We start from the raw sequence: 20,734 nt of genomic DNA, 5'->3' as shown, positions 1-20,734 counted from the left end.
TCTTTCATCCGGGTCTATCCTTTCCTTGACTTTCATTCTCCTTGTGTAGTCTCCTAATCTTTAGTATGCTCTGCTATTGAAACAAACATGGACGGTATCTCATAGAGCAACCAGTCACACGACCGTAGGCGCTCTCGTTCAATCCTCCCATGACCAGACATAGTCTATACTGCCTCAGCTATGATTGGCTCCGCATGACATGCCACTGGTACCTGGACGCCTATGTTTCCTTTTTTCTTGTCTTCTTTGTCATCACCAACAGGCTACGCTACAGATGGGGCAGGCTATGTGGAGCACCATGTGGAGCAGAAGCATGGCTTTACGACCGCATTCAAAAGTCAAGATCTCAACAAGCACAACCTAAACAGCAGGCAAACAGCGTCGTACATGCACTCCATGTGAACCCGGCCCCACCGATGCAACATTCACAACCGTGGCAACCGAGCAGGGAAATAGAGGAATTATTGGAGGAATCGTTTACGTCGTCAATGTCAGGGTTACATGCTGATTTGGGGAGGCGTGATTAAATTGAAGGTTCAAGTAACGGGTATGACTGAGTGGTGAGTTGGCTTGGGTAAAGGGACAGAATGCGGCGGGTATGGCCACTTTTGGCAGTCATCTAGTAGGGGCTCAAGCCAAGAAGAACGCTTACAAAATCAGTAATACGGTGGCAACTGTACGCAGACTGAGTTATTGGTGGAAATAATTGACGATGATTTGAGCGGTCCAGATCTTTATGCAGGTGACGATGCGCAGCTGTCGACTTAGTGATTTCCAGGCGATGAAACTATTACGCGGCAAGCACCACGCGTCCTGTTAGGCGTCGTCACCATCCAGCCTGACGCTGCAGCATTACAATCACCAGTGCATTTCAAGAACAGACAAATCGCTGGAAAAATATTAACGTTAAAGTATTCATCATATATGCTATTTACTCTTATAGACGCCATACCTAACTCCAGGTAGGTTGGTTAATATGCAAGTCCCCCTGGAAACCAAGAGGTTGTGATTCCATGCCACTCTTGAGAACGCCAATAATGCACGTATGCATGTGAAAGAAAAGTTCATTAAGCTGGACAGGTATTAGGAAAATTGTGATCTACACATCAAAAGCCGTTGAAGCCCATCAGAATACCTGCGCCAGCGATCGCTGCACCGCCAATCCAGGGGTTTGTAGTTGCAACAGGCATGGCAGCGGCAGTGGAAGTTTCAATTCCACCGCCACCACCTGTGACACTAGGGCCATTGACTCGGGGTCCACCAGTGCCGACTGCTGCAGTTGATACCGCACCAGCAACACCGGTTGCGTTGGGTACACCGTCAGAGCCTTCCCGGATTTCCTGAATATTCTCAGAGGTAGCGTTAAAGTTGGTCTGGGCGAGAGAAATTTCGTTATTCTCAAGGTCGTAGACGACATATGCGGATCGTAGGAAGGTGTCACCAAGAACAGCGACAGATTGTCCGGCAGGTCCGATACCAAGGATGCAGACGGGTCGTCCGCGGCTAACAGCAGCAACTATGACAAGCTCGTTGAGCGGGACGGAGATCTGGACACCAGAGAAGTTGAACTCGAGAGAGCCTTGCTGGTTTGCAAGATCACAGTCAACAAAGGCAGCCCCCTGCGAAGCGTCGTACTGAGCGTCAAAGGTTTGGTATAGCGAGCTCGCGACGTTATCGGGCAAGTACATCAACGAAGACCCAGAGTCGAGCAAGACGGGCACGTTTGAGTTCTCGAAGATGGAGCCATTCTTGCCATCGCGGCCCATTCCAGTCAGGGCAATTATAAACTCAGCATATTGTCCTCGCTCTGGGATGATAGGTAGTGTCTGAAGCTCGCCCTGGTACTTGTCCGTGTCCACGCCACCGAAGAGAATGCTTCCAGTAGATGCGTCCAGATCGTTCAGCCACAGAGAGTATGCGTTTGAGTTGATGGTACCATCATCCTTCAGCTTCTGAGGCAAGTTTGGGTATGGGTCCAGTCCTGCGCGGCCTACAGCGACCTCGTTGATGGTGTAACCGATTCCAAGGATGCCCTCTGGTGAGCTTGATACGTAGCCGATACCAAACTGCAGATCCTTTATTGTTTGTCCGCCGAGGCGGAAAGTGTCTGTCGCATAGTCTCCCGATGCGCCTGATCCATCCACGTATGATATGTTGAAAGCGCCGTTGACGTAGTTGTATGTTGACGAGTCGTTTGCGTTGTATGTGCCAGATTGGCCGCACTGGTTGCCGCCTTGGCTGCACAGATTCGAGTTGACCGAGTTGACCCAAAGATCGCTGCTACCCGTGTCGATGTGTAGCCGGAAGTTTTGCTCAGGAGTACCTAAGCTTGCGTTGGCGAAGTAGAGCGTCTCGAGATTGTCCAGTGTCTCCTGGACAACCTTTTGCCGTCTTCGTAGCTGGTCGTGTGCGACGGGGTTGACGATGTTCCGGCGCTGAGTATCTAGGCGCACCACTCGCGGATTCTAGGTGTACATTAGTATGATGGCTCGCAGAGACGCGTCTATACGCTTGTATGGGAGGACTTCGGGAGGATCTCGCTTCGGACTGAAATGCTGGGGATGCCAAGAGCCGCACTTACCTCTCGTGGTGCAAGCCTCACTGCCGCGGCCGACGACGCCAATTGCGCCGCCAGGAATGTCGAGTACTTCATGATGTTGTTCCTGGAAATGCGATGCTAGGGCTGTGCGGTGGATGTATACCACGGATTACAAACAGTCTCTGGTGTGGCTTGGTGAAACCTGACGCGCGAGTGGTCGGAGCTGAGAGAAGGCAGCTATGAATCGTGTTTGAGATTGCAGTTGAAGTCGCAGAGAGCGAAGCGTTGTACAAGCACACGAGAATAGTGGACAACAGGGAAACAATAGCAACAGGGGAAGGACGACTGGAGAGCGACTAGGGATAAAGCCAATATGTAGCAGAGGCGCAGGCGGGTAGGCTCTAGTCGGCGAAGGGGGCGTTCGAGCCTTGTGATGACGACGCGTATGATGAGGTCAAGTCTGGAATTGTTACGGATCCTGTGGCCCTTAGTGCAGCTGCCCACGTAACGAACATGGGCAGCCGCCGACATTTCCGGGGCTAAAAGCCTGCAGCCAACAGGACTTGTGTGTGCCCTGGTGGAAGATCCGCAGGGCGTGGCGGTGCCTCTATTACGAGACGATTCGCCTTGACGCCGCTTCCATGGCCCAGCCAAGCGCTTGGTGCCGATCTGACAAGCCTTGCCGCTGTGTCGCATGCGCCTTGTCAGTACATAGTAGGCGAATATGGCGCAAACAGTATCAACACCGCAAAACATTCATAGCCTCATGAGAAAACGTCGGGAAATGCTGCTTCACAATAGCTACCTCGTGGTATTTGAGTTTGTATTGTAGGCTGCGCGTTCGGCCGGGCTTCCGTCAGCCGCGTACGTCACATGGTCTACCACAGTGTCTTGACGCCGTCGTTCATCGAAAGGCTACTAAAAGATGCGATGCATAATCCAGTAGCCTAGCGGCCGGTGAGTCCCCAGATGGTATCCCCAGGCGCCCGGAGTCAAGAGATACCGCGTGGTCAAGAGACGCCTGAAAGCGCTGTGCCTCTCGAGAAAAAAGACGTTTGAGGCTGAAACCTGACGCCCCTGCAGGAACCGGTACCTGGGATCGTATCTATGTGGCGTAGCATCGTCGTCGGTAGCGAAGAGCCCCGAGAAGTAATTATCTCGGCCCCTACGTAAAGAAGAAAAAGCCGATGAGCCATGTTGAACTCTCGCTCTCCATTGGTACTCGACATGAGAAAAGTATGTCGCTGTAAATCGGTCGTACTACTTACGATTCCTGCAAGGGTGACGTCGCATCCGCGCACGCACATCGCCCTATCTTTAGTGCGAAAGGCTTGATGGGCTGCGGGTCGATCCTCGCTGCACGTGAGCACTAGTCCCAAGAAGGACGACCCGTGAAAGCGCGTTTGCAGAGCATCGCGTGTTTCGCGTCACCCCTCCAGACCAACACCCACAGCCCAAAATGTCCAAAGCCGAATCTTCCAAAGCAGCTGCCAGCAATGGTGTCAAACCAAATCCCAACGCTGCTGGTGGTGCTAACTATGAACTGCCATGGTAATTGACTACCCGCGCCCTTCGCAGCTCATCCAAACTAACAGGCACCTAGGGTAGAGAAATACCGTCCCGTCTACCTCGATGATGTCGTCGGCAACACTGAAACCATTGAACGCCTCAAGATCATTGCCAAAGACGGTAACATGCCACATATGATCATCTCTGGCATGCCTGGTATCGGCAAAACCACGTCCATCCTCTGTCTCGCACGCCAGCTCCTCGGTGACGCCTACAAAGAGGCTGTTCTCGAACTCAACGCCTCTGACGAGCGTGGTATCGACGTCGTACGCAACAGAATAAAGGGCTTCGCGCAGAAGAAAGTCACACTTGCACCAGGCAGGCAAAAGCTCGTCATTCTGGACGAGGCGGATAGCATGACCAGCGGTGCGCAGCAAGCCCTGAGGAGGACAATGGAGATCTACAGTGCAACAACACGGTTTGCATTCGCTTGCAACCAGTCGAACAAGATCATTGAGCCGCTGCAGTCGAGATGTGCCATACTCAGATACGCTCGCCTTACCGATGCGCAAGTCGTGCGCCGCGTTATGCAGATCTGCGAGGCCGAGGACGTAAAGTATTCAGACGATGGGATTGCGGCACTCGTCTTCTCCGCTGAGGGAGATATGCGACAAGCTATCAACAACCTACAGTCGACATTCGCTGGTTTCGGCTTTGTAAACGGCGACAATGTCTTCAGAGTGGTCGACAGCCCGCATCCCATCAAAGTGCAAGCCATGATCAAGGCGTGCCACGAGCAGCGCATCGATGATGCCTTGGCGTCGTTGAAAGAGCTCTGGGATTTAGGATATTCATGCCACGATATTATCAGCACAATGTTCAAAGTTACTAAGACCATTGATACGCTGAGTGAGCACGCGAAGTTGGAGTTCATCAAGGTAATTGCTGTTAACTCAGACGAAATACAATGGCTGATGGGGAACAGGAAATTGGCTTCACCCACATGCGCATCCTCGAAGGCGTGCAAACACTTCTACAGCTATCCGGCTGCGTTGCGCGCTTGTGCAAGATCAACATGCAGCCGCAATTGTTCGCCCTCCCCACGACGTCGAAGTAAAACAACTCCTTTGGAGCATCTGCAGCATTTAGCATGGAGTTTGGCGTTCACATGTGGCCAAACATGGGCCTATCCTAACGCATCATGGTATACACGCCATCTGAGAACTTCTAATTGTAGTCCTGTCTCGTCGCCCGCCTCCATGCCTTGTGACTTTTTTCAGTCCCTTTCGCCGAGTCTGGTTGTCTTTTACCGGAGATATTGCACACACGTTCATGTGCTTGCCTACATGCTGCAAGATTGCAACAGAACCTTCTCAGCATGTTTGACACAAATTTGCTCTGTTTCGTCTATATGCAGTTTTTCTCTGCAAGCGAGCAACTACCCGGGCCTACACTACTATTTTACTCACACATAGAAACTACAGCTCGTCAACCGTGCCCACAATCATGTCTCAACTGCGCCAGAAGCTAACCATCGTCGTATAGTATATCTTGCCCATCGTCCATGACCTACTAGCAAAGACTCCTGTTTCGAATTCTTCACAAACATTATCGTGGTTGTTGTGGCAACCCGTTTGGCACGGTTGCTGACCCAGCCTTCGAAGCAGAAGAAGCGACCCGCTGCCATCACAACAACGCACACTGCCGCCACCAGCGCAGGTCAATTGACTCCACAAGGTGAAACCGATAAGCTGAACTGCGGACATAGAACCTTAATCCGATAGATTCTTCCCTCGACAGCACGCACCAGGATATCTTGCGACAGGACTTGAGCATTAATGACAACAACTCTGAGCCTGAAGAGTGGAATTCAGACTACCATGCATTACAATATCTGATACAGGTATAGCGAAGGCTTTTAGCGACGCAGACTAGAGTCCATCTAGACAGGGTAATCGCATCCAAACGTAAAGACTGCTATGGTTCAGTGTTCGCGAAGGGAGAGCACAGTGTGGATAATGGGATCCGATGTCGGAAAAACGTTGTGGAATTGATGGCCAAGACTACAAGGTGCGCTGATTAGTACGATGTGTTCTGCACCCGTGTACCATCCCATGTTGGAGGCAAGGTAAGCTGTGGAGGAGAGGCCCGGGGCGAGATGAGGAGACTAGCGTACTTCGGCTTCGACATCCGTGGGGTACTTCACATTTAGGGACCCCACTGTGCAATGCGACTCGGATCAAGAATAAAGCCTCAGACAAATAAATAGTCGAAGAAGTACGTGGTAGGTCCTGACTCGGAGAAGCAGATACTCACAATATTCCTTTTCCTATACACTGTTCCTGCTTGAATCTCACAATTTGCAACTTACCATGGCTTCTTCAATCGCCCCCAACAACCTCCTCAGTAATGCAGCGCAATCGAGGATATGCACCGCATTTGGTATCAAGATAACGCCGGATACATCGATAGTACACATTGCCAAAGCAGCTGGCTATGACTCGTTGTTCATCGACCTGGAGCATACAGCCATGACAATCAAAGATGCCAATCAACTATGCATCACAGCAAACTCAGCTGGGATCACGCCCTTCGTTCGCGTGCCACACCAGTGCGGTAATGGGTTCGTACAACGGGTCTTGGATGTTGGAGCCATGGGTATCATTGTTCCACATATTCACACAGTCGGCAGGTCTCCCTCATTACCGCTGACCCTTTGGCTAGAATCCCGCTAGAATCATCTTTCTGGTACTGAATATGGCTGACAAATATGATGTTAACAGATGATGCTCTCCGCGCGATAAACATCTCTAAATATCCTCCCATGGGCAAACGATCAATCAGCGCCGGCTTCCCTCACTTCGAATTCGCTCCCGTACCTACCACCACCATGACTGCGCAGATGAACGCAACCGGCTCTACTGTCTTCATTATGATAGAGACGGCGGACGCTCTTGCAGCTGTCGACGATATCGCCGCGCTAGCAGGTGCCGATGTACTCCTCGTCGGCTCCAACGACCTAGCTTCAGAAATCGGAACTCTGGGCGATTGGGACGCACCATGCTTCCTAGCCGCGCTGGAAAAGGTGGGTGCAGCTGCGAGAAAACACGGCAAGATTATGGGTATTGCGGGATTGTACCATAGGCCAGATATATTGGAGCGCGTGATCAATGAGTTCGGCGCAAAGTGGGTAGTGGGTGCTCAGGATGTTGGGTTGTTGTTGCAAGGCGGAACGGCAAACTCTGCTTTATTAAGAAGTTTACAAAAGTAAAGCAAAAATGGTTTCTTCCTTCATCTTTTCTTGTTCTCTCTCCAGAGATCTTTTGTATCTGCTCATTGATTGCGGGGGATTTGTCGCTCGAATTCCTCCCAATCTATCTCGTCGGCCCCTGTCAGCATGAAGTCGTTACCAAAATCGAGGTTGAAATCGCCGATGTCGTCAATAGAGGGTATATCGTACGATTCGTTGTCGAATCCCAGACTGTTTGAGAAGCGACTAGTATGATCTGGCAGTTCGAAGAGAGCTTGCCGCCAATTAGTGGCTAAGGTAGGCTCTTGGTACGTATCTGCTGCGTGTGACTTGTTGGACATCGTCGTATCTTCCGCAGACGGTAGACGATCACATAAGGCTCCATGATCTAAATTATCCGATGGCCCTTCAGCAGTAGCAGCAGGACTTCCGGCAATAGTGGGAACACTAATTCCAATACCGAGGTGCTGACAGATATGTTCAACATCTAACATGCGTTTCGCAGCAGCTTTGTTGCCATGCTTGGTGAGGTATCGAAGTATGCTTGTCGCACTTCGGATGCCATGGAGTCCTGAGCGAGGTGATCCAACAGACTGAAGGCTTTCAACAAGTATGAAAATAAAAGCGGCCGAGATTGCTGCATCCAAATCAAAATATCCGAATTTAGCTAGCAATTCCTGTTGCTTGAGCGAGAGTAGAACATCCAAAGTCATACCTGCAGCTTCTATACACGTCGCTGCAAGCACGTGCAAAGTGGAAGATGCGGTGCTTGAAAGGTCTGTGTCGTTACCTTGAAGCTTCGATTTAGCGAGATGGAGGAGAATTGGTCTTGTTGTCAGTATAATAGCCTATAGCACCTGTCAGCGTGCTCCGAATGTACTCAGACGTCTATTACCTGGAATAGCATCAGATACAGTGTCGCACCCGTCCTTGTAACGGTAAAAGCTTTCGAAAATTCTAATGGAAACTCAGCTGCAAGGTCTCTTCTCACTGACTTAAGCTCTCCAAGGAGATCGTGTACAGTGCGCAGGAATTGTCCTTCAGATCTTCCCTTGAGTCCATATAGTCCTGGAGACGTTATGCTGCGTGATCATGAAATGAAGGATGACCAGCAACTCACCCTGTGTGATCAAACCACTCAACCTCGCGATCTCGATATTGATCTTCAGTGCCGGTGTCGGTGAGAAACCTGCGGATTCGATGGGCAATTTGGTGGTTATGTTGTCGTCAAGAATACCAACAGGGTTACCTGTTGCGGCGGCTAGTCTCCTATGACAAGTCAGAAAATGCTACGTATCCAGGATGGATGAATGACCTCTCTTGCATATATATGGTCCACCATAAGCGATTACGATGCGTCTTCTCAGATCTCTTCATCTGAACTGTGGCATCATCGCGAGAGAGACCATTGGACATGGCCAGCCGCAGTGCCACGCCAGCCTTCGATAGTGTTATTAGGACGATAGTAACAGTTTCAAGAGACGAGATCTAAATAGCTTACATAGACGTACGCATCGTCTTTCCGATCAGAGCATTGTAGAAAGAAAGCGAACAAACCCATGATCTCGATTGCCAACGTACCCGATTTTCGTAGATCACATAACGAAGGTAGGCAGCTGACAGCCTCGAGGAAGTAGGTGGCACCAGGGAATGTTGAGCCTTCCTCCATCTTACCCTGTAACAGTTCACCCAAGGCAAAAACCATGAGGATTTCAATGTAGCAAAGATCGTCAATGCCTGTTCGGTTCGAGTCGTCTTCATAAAAGCTACAGAGCTTGTCAGAAAACGATCTCGGATCGATCAGATGCTGCAAGCTTCCAATAGATGCGAGGACTGTATTGAGTAAGTCATGCGCCTGTTCCTCGCTCGGCCATGTAATGTCGGTGGATGTTGTTCGGTGCTTAAGACCCCCAGGCTCCAGATTGTAAACATTGTCCGGACTGGCATCGCAGATACTGGTAGAACCGACTGAATCCGTTACATTCTCAGAGTGTAGGCTTTTGATACGGGACCCGAAGTTGAGGCTTGAAGACATGGTTGGCTCTAGGACGATCGCTAGAAGGCAATAATGAGGCCATGTCACAATGCTCTGGACGACTGTCAGACCTACATGATGTACCCAAACTATGGTCCAGTTCTTCGGTGTTCGCTTGTGCTGTAGGGTCCACTGAACCGGTGCTGCGGGATGTAGCAGCTGGAGGGGTGCCGTTGGCGAGGCTCTCTGCAGTCGCGGTCGCGGTAGCAGATGCAAGTTTTCTCTCCAATCCTTCAACATAACTATTCACGTAAGACACTTCCGTTTCCGGCTCTAAGGTCACTCACGTCACCGAATACAGCTTCCTTCGCCCATTGTCCGCAAAAGTGCATTGGAGATTTCTCTTTGCGCAGTAGCGACATGGCTGATTGCCACAGCACTTGATCTTCCGCTCTCGGCAGGACGCGCACCTGCTTTACTATGAGTGTCAAGTTGGCGCGCATGGCAGACCTTTCACTACGCACGCTTGGGGTGTTCGAGCAACTTCCTCAACCGGTGCAGAAAGTCGAGCTCGTTTGGTTGCGGGCTCAAATGATGTCATAGCTCATACATCATGCTGTGGTAAGATCAGATGGAAAGGACACAAGTAAGAATGCAAGAGTGGACGTATTAGGTCGAGTCTTATGGTTAGACATGACATTGTCACGACAAGAAGTCCCAAGGCCCTACTGCAGACCCATTTTACGTAAAGGCCGCTAGCTGAACCCGACCTGGATCTGCTCCGAGTTCCTTAGTCCGTTACATTGAACATCAAGCCTCATGACCTCAAAACACAAGTACCAAATTCCGACCCATTGTTGCAGATCGCAAGCTCTACGCGAGCTTCAAAAACTTGTGTACGTTGTCGAGTGCAGCTATAGATGTGAGCACCTGCGTCTCTGCTGTCGTTGCACCGATGTGTGGGGTGCTGATAACCTTCCCTGTTGCCCACAGCTTCTCATATTTCTGCAGTGTCGGAGGCTCTTCCTCATGGCAGTCCAGACCAGCACCAAAAATGTGACCCTCCTCTAAAGCTTCCACCAGGTCATCTTCATTGACGATACCTCCTCGCGCAACATTGATTAAAATCGAACCTTGCCGCATCATCTTGAATTGAGTGGCAGATACCATGCCTCTTGTCTTCGCATTGAGCGGTACATGAATAGTCAGGACATCGACGTGAGACAGCATGTCTTCCCACTGATTGACCCTTGTATGTGGAATATCAGCCCATGCTTCAGTAGACGCGAAGGGATCGCAGGCATAGACTGATACCCCAAACGCACCGCTGAACATGCGAGCAACGGCTGTACCAATGTTGCCCATGCCAACAATGCCTATGGACTTTCCAATGAGTGTCATGCCACAGCAATGTTCCTTTCGAACTTCTAACCCTGCTGCCTGTTTTGTGGATATAACGCGTAGCTGTCGCGCAACTGCCATTGTAAGACTGAGGACAAGCTCTGCGACCGATTGTGCGTTAACGCCAGGGGTATTGAGGATGGCAATTCCACGTTTCTCGCATGCATCTTGGTCGATGATGTCAATGCCAGTGCCTTGTTTTCCGATCGCGCGTAACTTTCGTGTGGAAGCGATGTCGTCCGCCGTAATCGTCTTCTCCCGTACGAGAATGGCATCTGCGTTGTCGCGCCAGTTTTCGATTTCGGGGTCGTCGGGTAGTATCGTTGTAAAGAGACGTTGGCTATGGCGGACAGCCTCCTCAGGAAAATTTTCGAGGAGATAGATGTTCTGCTTAGATTTCGCCGCACATCTATCGACGTCGTCTGAAGAGGTCTCGGCGTAGTCAATTCGAGAGGGTGCCATGTTGAGAGTTCAAATCAGCCGGTATACAGGTAGTTCAAAATGAAAGTACGATTCAAGAAGCAATTGACAGAAGTGCTTTCTCGATATAAATAATGAAAGACTCGTAAATGTTTTGAGAGACGCGACTCAGAATGTGACTTTTTCCATGGCTTATATGTTAGGATAATTAGATGTGCTTCACACTCCTAGTCATTACCTAGGTAGCCCGTGGTCGGGTGCGGCATCCGAGGCGTGCTGAGTCCTTTAGCAGCCATTACGAAGTGCGGCTGTCACATCCGGCGATTGTCTAGCACGCTAGGGGCGTGCGGCTTCAGCATCCGACGTGAACTTGAGCCCTATGTTCTCCGCACACAGATGGCGCCCCATGGGGAAATCCCTAGAGGTTTTCCACCAGCGCAAACAGAGTCTGGAGTTGGCCACACTCTGGAACTATAAGAATCTCAAGGGTCAAAATTTCATGGTAGCATCTCAAGTCAAACTTCTTATCCGATAAAGAGATCACCACACCTTACGACAAGTACACTCATTGTGCGATATCTTACCATGTCCGAGTCGATCGAAAAGCGTGGCATTGAGATGGTCGAGGAGGCAAGCGAGAAACTCGAGGGCGGTCTGATTGTCACCTACCACATCGATCCCAAAGATGAGAGAGCTGTTCTGAGGAAGCTTGACCGTGTCATCCTTCCTCTCATGGCTCTTGTTTACTTCTTTCAATGTAGGCTCTTCCCCTTGTTCTGACCAGGCCTTTTCTAACATAGCAAAAAGACCTCGACAAGCAAAGCATCAACTATGCTGCCGTCTTTGGTCTTGAGGAAGATCTGAAACTGTCTGGTTCAGAGTTCTCGTGGGCCATCTCCATCTTCTACTTTGGTCAATTCGTGTCCGAGTACCCTGCGGCGTATCTGATGAGCAGATTTCCTATCACATTGTTCGTCGGAATCACAGTGATTCTTTGGGGTATCGCAGAGATGTGCTTGGGCGCCACCACCAACTGGACAACAATTGCTGTTGCTCGTTTCTTCCTCGGTCTGACCGAAGGTGCAGTCGCGCCATCTTTCATGATAATCACGAGTGGCTGGTACAAGCGCAGCGAGCACCCGATCCGTATCGCGTAAGGCTCCTAAACCTCCTGTCTACATCGTCCACTAACATGCATACAGCACGTGGGTTTCTATGTTCGGTATCTCGCAGATCGTCGGTGGTACCATGATGTACGGTATTGGCAACGGAAACCTTGCCTTGGCATCTTGGAGAGTGCTTTTCCTTATCTGCGGTGGACTTACAGTTGCCTGCGGTATCCTCTTTGTCAGTTTCATGCCACGGAGCACGACCACCGCTTGGTTTCTCACTGAACGTGAGCGCGCCATCGCTACTGAACGTCTTGCTGTCGATCGTGCGACACGGGATAGGTCTTCCTTCGACACCACTCAGTTGAAGGAAGCATTCATCGACCCACGCACATGGCTTTATGCGCTCATGGCTCTCTGCATTACGCTGCCAACTCCCATCGTCAAGTTCTCGTCCCTCGTCATTAAAAGATTCGGTTTCACCTCTTTCCGCACCATGTTGGTCGGATTGCCATCGGGTGGAGTTTCTTTCGCATTGGTGTGGATTGGTGCCCTCGGCCCTACCTACTTTCCCAATTCCCGCTGGCTGGTCGGTATCTTCGTCGCATTGATGCCTTTGATGGGAACCCTACTCCTCCTCCTGTTGCCGGCTAGCAACAGCTGGGGCATTGTCGTCGCCACGTGGTTTGCTGGCTCTACGGCGCCCCCGCTGAGCGTGGCTGTAGGCCGTAAGTGTCCTTGTACGAACTGCATGTGAGACATCTACTAACTCCCCACACGCATATCCAGTCATGGCTTCGAATGTGAAAGGAAACACCAAGAAGTCGGTAGTGAGCGCGATTTTCTTCGTGTTTTACACAGTTGGTTGTATCACCGGACCTCAGCTATGGCAAAAGGAGGATGCACCCCGTTATACCAAGGGATGCATCACCAGTGTAGTCGCCTGGTGTGCTTTGATTGTTCTTTTTGTAGTCCATTACTTTACAGCGAAAGCGAGCAACAGGAAAAGAGATGCAGCGACGGGAGATGTCTCTATTCACCGAGGTGAAGACTCAGATCAAGTTGGCGTAAGTGTCGATTCAGATCTCACGGAGTGGCAGGATGCTCTCTTCAGATATAGCTACTGAATGCGCGCTCTCAACCAGTGTTATACGGCGCGATGACCCGTTGGAGTTCGAGAAGGGCCTGAATATGGATATTAGCTATATATCTGATTTCCATTTTTGATGTCTCTTACCAATAATTCCACCTCTGAGCTCTCACCTCAGCACGCTTTCCACAACCACATGGGCCATTGTCACGTTATATTCCAATACCGGGCACACACACACACACAAAAATGCGTCTCTCGAAGTCTGAATGAACGTTGTACGTTTCGACATGACGAGTTAGGAGAAGCTCTGGAAGGTCCGTTCCAGCCTCCCTGATTTGATGATGTCATCAAAGCGCATGCAAAACTATGTACCAGCCTCCTTTCGTTTTACGTTGTGCGCAAGATTGCATCCTAGATCACATAACGATTCGTTTATAGTGTCATATCTTGATTCAAGAACAAGGTCAAGAATCCTTGATTCAACGCGTGTCACGTTAGCTCGATGTGACACCGCATGGCTTGAGATATTTTCTACCAACACAACACATCAGATGACGTGTTAGTGCGATGAGAATCGATAAGTACTGTTCGTTGGTCATCGTATACGGTGCGAAACAAACGTATCATACACATGGTGTTCATTATAGGTCGTGATAGCTATACACATTACATGAAGAGCTGTGACTACGTCACATGTACTCGCACACAAGGTCGTATCGAGCTTATATAGGGTGCCGTAGCTTAATACACCGACGTGGTCGCAGGGTAAATGGGCGACGGAAAAGCCTGAATGTAGGACGACGTGATCGGGACAAACGAGTTCGTGTGCGTTGCGTTCGCCGGACCAGACGTAGTCAAATTAGCAGTAACCTTCTCCTCGCCTGTTGCGATGTCATAGTGGTAGAGGGTACGGTTGAAGTAAGCCAACGCGGCAACAGCTATACATCCCATGTTAGCGAACACCATCGTACGACTAAGCAGGTCGGAAAGAAGTTGAAAAAAAAAACACTTACGCTGGTAGTAAGGAACCTCATGGCCCGACTCGTAGACGCGCGCGAAGCTGAAATTGCCGTACTGGCGTACCTCGCCGTACTCTGTGCCATCTACAACCATGGCTTCGTAGCCCGCGGCACGGAACTCATCACTATGCGTGTATTCCATTGCTAGACTGATGGCTTCACCACCAAACCAATTGCCTAACCATATTAGCAGATTTCATAATGTTGTTAGAGACGGCGAATCTTACAGATGTAGTCAGCATCGCCATACGCCAGGCTGACGCGCACATCCTGGCTAAGCAAGTACTCCAGATCAAGCCTGAAGTTCGGGTAGATGAAGTCTCCCGTGTTCTGGAACGCGTAGTAGATACCATTGCTACCAGAGTAGTTGAGCGTAACACCGAGAGCATCTTGTACCTCTCCTAGGTTGAGGTAACCGGGGTAGTTAGAAGGCGGTGTTGGGTCTTCATAAGTATGCCGGATATCATAGACTCCGCGACCAGAATAGTAGTAGTAGGGAGATTCGACGTTGTCACGGCACATATCTGCCGCTTCGTTGCAAATCTGCATCTCACCAGGTGTCAACTCTGCCTCTGTGATCTTTGCATCAGCGTGGTAGTAACTGGTGTTGCCTTCGGCAGCAGCTCGGCAGAGATCGATCTGGTAGAGACAGCCGTTGTACATGTTGTTCGCGAACTTGGCGTACGAGTAGACAGTATCATTATACGCCTTGATGCCGTAGGTGTTGTTAACGGCAAATTCCGGGTAGTGCTCAGCCTGAATGGACTCGTCGATGATACCGTTGATTATGCCGAGAGAGTTGAAGTTAAGCGGGTAGCCAGGCATGCTGCCGTTCTCAATTTTCAAGTTCTGGTTGTAGAAGTAGTTGAAGAAGGCTGGGCCATAGTGACCACCGTATGACTCAGTGAAGAGGTTGAAGTCTCTTGCAGCATTCAGGTCTCCGATTTTCGCATCGAATTTTGGAACAGTAGCCAAAAGTGCCTGGAAGACGTGCTGCATTTTTCGGGTGAAATTAGCTCAAGCCACCGGTGTTCAGCGTAAAGATTCAACTCACCCATACAGCAACTGCAGCAAGGTCAGTAGTGTCAATTGTGCCGGTGTTTAGCGGTTCCAACAGGGGCCATCTCCCCGTAGCAGGCCATTCGCTAGAGTTGTAATGAAAGTCTTCAGAGAACGAATTGAAACTTCCTACACCCTGCTTCTGGTAGCTGAAACCTGTCCCGACAGGCTGCGAGATATACAGCATGTTGGAGACATTGTTCCAGCTGTAAGGATTGTATACTGCTGTAAGGTTGTCATCAATCATGCAAGGTCCATTCTCCTCGAACAGACCGATGAGCGAATCTGAGCCAGGCCCTCCGTTCAACCATAGAGTGAATGGGTCGGATGCAGGGTTGTTGCGGGACTCGAAGAACCAGAAGAATACATGGACCTAAAGGATGTTAGAAGCAGACCTTGAAGCTATGTGTGATGAAAGTACATACATCAGGTGTCAGATCGACATATCCAGAGTAGCTGTCCACGCCTGGAGTAGTCTCACAGATGCCCGGGTTCTTGTATCGAATGGTGACATTGTTCGGAGCGGTAGCGGTCTTGTAGTCGCTAGTCTCTTTCGGTAGGTATAAATGATCGCTCCGCTTGCTCCATTGCTTGTGAGAAACAGCAGCAACTTGCAAGGTGAGACTTGAGAGCGCCAACAAAAGCGTTGCTACTGACTTGGTAAGCATTGTAACAGCTGCAAACAAATTGCGCAAGAACAATGAAGGAAGTGCAGGAGCGACATTACCCTAGCGTATTTAAGCAGTCTTGGAAAAGGCTTGTCAAAGCTTGTCGCATGCGCGTTGAGGTCACTATCTTGACCTGGGCGGGTGTTATCGAATCAAAGTGGCTCGCGCGTCTGACAATGGTTTTGCTCCTGCCTCAATAGGTCTAGATGCTTCGTACAGAACCAGCACCACACTGTATTGTGTATGCGACCTAACCGGTTCGGCCGCACGACGTTATTGCCGATGATAAGTCGTTACGGGCAGTGCAAGGACTTTCCCAATGTCTCATTAGCTTACGCGGACAGTCGGATAATACCAAACCGGTCGGCAAATTCTGCATAGAGATGGTTGTTTTGAATTCTAAGATGTAGTCTAATGTGGATCTACTGATGTGGATCTAATGGCGGAAATAAGGGCTCTCTTCATATTCTTCTGTTTACCTCGCGCAGACGTACCTTGACGATCTGTTCTCCATGCATTGCTTTTGGCCAAAGGAGAGAGCTCAATCGTGACCAACCGGCCTCCTCCAAGACACAGCTACGCTCTAGCTTGTGGTTAGCGGAACGTTGAAGTTTCCTTCTAACTTTGTAACGCATTCCGTTACTGCTCCTCCCAGGTCAGGTTGAACCGTCCAGGTGCATTTTCATACTCCTTCAGACATGTCATCACCTCATCAGCACTAAGAGCCTCGGAGAGAATTCCGGCATTGGTGGGTGCAATAAAGCCGTTGGTCACAGCATTCTTGACCCACTCAATAAGGCCGCTCCAGTAGCCATCCACGTTGTAGACTATCACAGGCATGCTGTGGATGCCCAATTGATTCCAAGTGGTGACTTCCATCAACTCTTCGAATGTGCCGTAGCCTCCAGGTAGAGCAACAAAGCCGCCACCTGGTCCTCCCTTGACGACTTCTTGAGCCATCATCTGCTTTCGCGTGTGCATGTCTTTGACGACAGTAGTGCGTCCGTATATTGCCGAGTCGATGGAGTGGCCGGTAGGATTGGAAGGGTCGTGATTCTGCTCAAAGGCAAAGACAGCGATATTAGTGTATGTCTCACATACATTCCGTACAGTCCCTAACTTACTTGCTCGAGTCGAGTGAGAGCGGCGGGGATGATGCCGTGAACAGAGTCGGGACCGGACAGCGAAACAAGGGTTCGTGCTACCTCACCCATGAGGCCAACCGTGCCGCCACCGTATACGAGCTTGGTGTTTGCTTTGTGGAGGGCATGTGCAAGCGACCTTGCTGCCTCCATGTGGACTGGTGATGTACCACTGGAGGCGCCGCAACTGTATTGCGGTTAGTAAATGGATATGCTGGTTGGCTCTTTATTGTTCGACGTACAACACAGCGACCACGGGCTGGTTGGTAGAGCCGTTGCTGGCTGTCGCGTCGTCGTTTGCCATGTCGATTGCGTGGATGATGAGTGTTCGGAATGAGAAAGCTAGTATCGGAACGAGAGCTGTCAGTAGCAATTGACGTGTTGAGGCGAGTGAGGGGCAGGGACACAAGGCTGCAAAGAATGGTTCAAATAATTCAAGATTCAGGCAACAGTCCCATGCTCCAAGGTGTCAGAGTGAGTCAGGCTGTACCCGATGGCTAATGTTCTTGCCGACTCATGGTTGCAGTCCCTTGGAGAGCGGTAGACCCTAAAGGGTATGCAGTTCGGTAAGCTGCATGTCGTCACTGCCACCTGGGCCGGGATCTCGCTGGCCCATGTGGCTAGACCCTGAGCCGGGATAGGCAGGCACGGACCTCTGGGAAGCGCCAATTCCTCGGGAAGTCTCCAGGTTATCTGTTCAGACCTCATCGCGAGCCCATCATCCTTCTACACCTAGCAAGCTGCTCAAGACGGAATTTCTGTTCCGCACGTTGCCACCATGCCAGAGGCACAAGCAGCCGCCGCACCGCCTGAGGAGGGCAAGAGTGTATGTCGCGAACGAGACCCCTCCATTTTGCGATACCCAGTTAACGGCTTCACAATAGCTCCTCAGGTCGATCGCGCAAAGCGTAGGCATCTTCTTGCTTATTCAGGGTGGCATGAAGTACATCATGCCAAAGTCCCCTCAGACCGCCCCCGCCGTCAACGATGCCGCGCAAACTGGCTCCGTCGCTGCTGTCAAGCCGTCTGGCAATGTCGTGATTCCCGCGTGGGAACAGCGCCCACAATCTCTCGATCCTGGCGCGCAGTGGAGCCCTGTCCCGTATGCTGTTGCGCCCATGTGGCCTGCTGGCATTGAGATGGACATCGCCATGTACATCTCCTCGTCCGTCGCCATGCCCCCGCTCAAGTCGATGCCCAAGGAATCGCTATTGATTGACGAGAAGAACTTCAAATTTGGAGATTACAAGGACAACAGAGAGATCCATACTGAGTTCAAAGTTCCACGCGAGGTGCAACATAATGCCACTCTACTTGCTCACTTCTATGTGGCGCAGAGCGGCAGTGTGCTCGATCCCGCGCAGCCAGGCTATGACACCAGCAAGGCCTATCACTTTATCCGCCCACTGTCCCAATACCAGCCCAAAAAGAAGATTGCGAAGACTAGGAACTTGCTGAGCGATATGCCCGAAAGAGACGCCGTCGAGACTGAAGAAGAGAAGAATGCGCCAAAGATCGTGGCTTCCTACTACCATCCCAACTTCACCGTCTCTTTGATCCCCGACGCGGGCACCATGCAGTACGCCACCATGCATCCCGGTCCAAGGAGATTCATTACAATTGAAGCCACTGGTGCACGAGATCCGACTGGTCAACACAGTTGGTACTATCCCATCGTCTTCACAAACACTTTCTGGCAGCTCAAGAAGCACATGATTGAGCTGAACGACACTGTCACAACCCTCCCACTCAACGTGAAGCTCAACAACCTTGCCCACTGGAAATACAACATCTTCGCAGCAGTCGACGAAAACCTCAATGCCAACGCCAGGGCAGCCGCTGCCGGTCAATCCACCCCCGGAGGTGGCGATGGCTCTGAGATGGAGATGTTTAAAGAGATCCTCATTGACAGCAATTCATACCTACTCGCCATCACCGCAGTCGTCTCCGTCTTCCACATGATCTTCGAGATGCTCGCCTTCAAGAACGACGTTCAGCATTGGCGCAAGAAGAAAGACAATGTTGGAACTTCAGTCCGTACTATCCTCGCAAACGTCTTCATGCAGGCCGTCATCTTCCTCTATCTCATCGACAACAACGAGAATACGTCTTACATGATCCTCTTTGGTCAGGGTATGGGCATGGCAATCGAAGCATGGAAGATTACCAAGTCAGTCAATGTGCGCATTCGGCAAACAGCACCCGGCTCTCTGCTTCCTTACACCATCGTGTTCGAGGACAAGCACGTCCTCTCCGATACAGAGAAGAAGACAGAAGAATACGACGCCATCGCATTCAAGTATCTCTACATGGTCGCCGTACCTCTCCTCATCGCCTATGCGATCTACTCTCTCATGTACGAAACACACAAGTCGTGGTACTCCTTCATCATCACCACCCTCGTCGGCTCCGTCTACGCCTACGGCTTCCTCATGATGGTCCCCGCTCTCTACATCAACTACCGCCTGCAGTCCGTTGCTCACATGCCCGGACGCGCCATGACATACAAGTTCCTCAACACCTTCATCGACGACCTCTTCGCTTTCACTATCAAGATGCCTACTCTGCACCGTCTGGCTACTCTCCGTGACGACGTCATCTTCTTCGTTTACCTGTTTCAGACTTGGAAGTACAAGGTCGATTACAACCGTATCAACGAGTTTGGACAGGGTGGTGATGAAGAGGAGGTCGAGGAGAAGGATGCCAACAAGCCACTCGCTGCGCATCCTGGCGGCGATAAGAGCTTGAAGGTGCCTGACGCTGACAAGCTGGAGAAGGTGCAGAAGGAGAAGGCGGAAGCACAGGCGACAGGTAGCCAGAAGAAGAGCGGTGCTACCAAGAGGAAATAGAGCTCTCCTTAAACATGAGGCAATAGGTCTTGTTTAGGAAACTTAATAGCTATACAGTATCGTATGATTTGGTGAAACTCATTAAGGAAAATTATCACTATTATCACTATGTCTATTATCAGAAGCCTTGTTATTAAGATGCATTTTATCCCTTCGACATCTTGATCCGTGCAATACCAATTGTCAAACCCTGTAGCCTGCCAGAGTGCTTGATTCTCCTCACTGGCCGCCACATCTCTGTTGGGTACGTGCATGTTAGTCATGTGTCAGTATCAAACTCAAACAAGCGTGATATGCAGATGCACGGGATGAGAACTGGGCGAAGATAGAAGATCGTATTTTCATTACAAGGCCAGTAACCAGGGTGAATATACCAGAGATACTAGGGATATACCGCCGAAGCGTGAATGCAAATTAACGTATTGGTACACTTGGCTGGTTGATTTGGGAAACCTTTGGGATATTTTCGCTCCCACCGTGTGCCAGTGCTGGACTGGAAAACAGGTAGTCGCAATCGCAATCGCAGCCGCAACGCCTTGCAATGCTCTTGAACTAGGAAAGCAAGCGGTCCACCGTGGATATGCTTTACCGCGGTTCCGATGATGCTCACAACGTATTCGTAAAGGACAAAGGCCAGAAAGACCCGTGTTGAAAGACTATCACCTCTGGCAGGCTAGTCGGTTGGAAAATAGTTGTGTACA

The 20,734-nt window shown here is 50.5% G+C and overlaps 9 protein-coding genes across 9 annotated transcripts; 4 read left to right on the top strand and 5 right to left on the bottom strand.

Moving 5' to 3' along the window:
- Positions 1–1,106: 1,106 nt before the first annotated feature.
- On the bottom strand, positions 1,107–2,653 carry J4E82_000133 (uncharacterized protein; the record flags this gene model as incomplete). Its single annotated transcript, XM_051726456.1, has 2 exons — positions 1,107–2,465; positions 2,582–2,653. 2 exons carry the CDS (start codon positions 2,651–2,653, stop codon positions 1,107–1,109), a joined length of 1,431 nt encoding a protein of 476 aa, XP_051593638.1.
- Positions 2,654–3,998: 1,345 nt separating this feature from the next.
- Positions 3,999–5,165, top strand: RFC4 (replication factor C subunit 4; the record flags this gene model as incomplete). The annotated part of the gene is made up of 3 exons (XM_051726455.1): positions 3,999–4,090; positions 4,143–4,986; positions 5,034–5,165. 3 exons carry the CDS (start codon positions 3,999–4,001, stop codon positions 5,163–5,165), a joined length of 1,068 nt encoding a protein of 355 aa, XP_051593637.1.
- Positions 5,166–6,420: 1,255 nt separating this feature from the next.
- J4E82_000131 (uncharacterized protein) lies at positions 6,421–7,319 on the top strand (the record flags this gene model as incomplete). Its single annotated transcript, XM_051726454.1, has 2 exons — positions 6,421–6,736; positions 6,832–7,319. 2 exons carry the CDS (start codon positions 6,421–6,423, stop codon positions 7,317–7,319), a joined length of 804 nt encoding a protein of 267 aa, XP_051593636.1.
- Positions 7,320–7,381: 62 nt separating this feature from the next.
- J4E82_000130 (uncharacterized protein) lies at positions 7,382–9,333 on the bottom strand (the record flags this gene model as incomplete). Its single annotated transcript, XM_051726453.1, has 5 exons — positions 7,382–8,146; positions 8,194–8,366; positions 8,419–8,567; positions 8,614–8,738; positions 8,800–9,333. 5 exons carry the CDS (start codon positions 9,331–9,333, stop codon positions 7,382–7,384), a joined length of 1,746 nt encoding a protein of 581 aa, XP_051593635.1.
- An 813-nt stretch (positions 9,334–10,146) lies between these two features.
- Positions 10,147–11,136, bottom strand: J4E82_000129 (uncharacterized protein; the record flags this gene model as incomplete). The annotated part of the gene is made up of 1 exon (XM_051726452.1): positions 10,147–11,136. The coding sequence occupies one exon, from the start codon at positions 11,134–11,136 to the stop codon at positions 10,147–10,149; it is 990 nt and encodes a 329-aa protein (XP_051593634.1).
- Positions 11,137–11,679: 543 nt separating this feature from the next.
- J4E82_000128 (uncharacterized protein) lies at positions 11,680–13,330 on the top strand (the record flags this gene model as incomplete). The annotated part of the gene is made up of 4 exons (XM_051726451.1): positions 11,680–11,851; positions 11,902–12,247; positions 12,297–12,931; positions 12,993–13,330. 4 exons carry the CDS (start codon positions 11,680–11,682, stop codon positions 13,328–13,330), a joined length of 1,491 nt encoding a protein of 496 aa, XP_051593633.1.
- Positions 13,331–14,037: 707 nt separating this feature from the next.
- Positions 14,038–16,042, bottom strand: J4E82_000127 (uncharacterized protein; the record flags this gene model as incomplete). The annotated part of the gene is made up of 5 exons (XM_051726450.1): positions 14,038–14,234; positions 14,310–14,492; positions 14,543–15,308; positions 15,370–15,747; positions 15,800–16,042. The coding sequence occupies 5 exons, from the start codon at positions 16,040–16,042 to the stop codon at positions 14,038–14,040; spliced, it is 1,767 nt and encodes a 588-aa protein (XP_051593632.1).
- A 639-nt stretch (positions 16,043–16,681) lies between these two features.
- J4E82_000126 (uncharacterized protein) lies at positions 16,682–17,488 on the bottom strand (the record flags this gene model as incomplete). The annotated part of the gene is made up of 3 exons (XM_051726449.1): positions 16,682–17,098; positions 17,167–17,371; positions 17,427–17,488. 3 exons carry the CDS (start codon positions 17,486–17,488, stop codon positions 16,682–16,684), a joined length of 684 nt encoding a protein of 227 aa, XP_051593631.1.
- A 474-nt stretch (positions 17,489–17,962) lies between these two features.
- Positions 17,963–20,033, top strand: J4E82_000125 (uncharacterized protein; the record flags this gene model as incomplete). Its single annotated transcript, XM_051726448.1, has 2 exons — positions 17,963–18,010; positions 18,069–20,033. The coding sequence occupies 2 exons, from the start codon at positions 17,963–17,965 to the stop codon at positions 20,031–20,033; spliced, it is 2,013 nt and encodes a 670-aa protein (XP_051593630.1).
- Between the last annotated feature and the right edge of the window lie 701 nt (positions 20,034–20,734).

This window comes from Alternaria postmessia (assembly GCF_024291825.1).
Source record: "Alternaria postmessia strain BMP 2775 chromosome Unknown scaffold_1, whole genome shotgun sequence".
Lineage (NCBI taxonomy): Eukaryota > Fungi > Ascomycota > Dothideomycetes > Pleosporales > Pleosporaceae > Alternaria > Alternaria postmessia.
The sequence above is the reverse complement of the archived record's forward strand: the minus strand, read 5'-3'. Positions and strand labels throughout refer to the sequence as shown.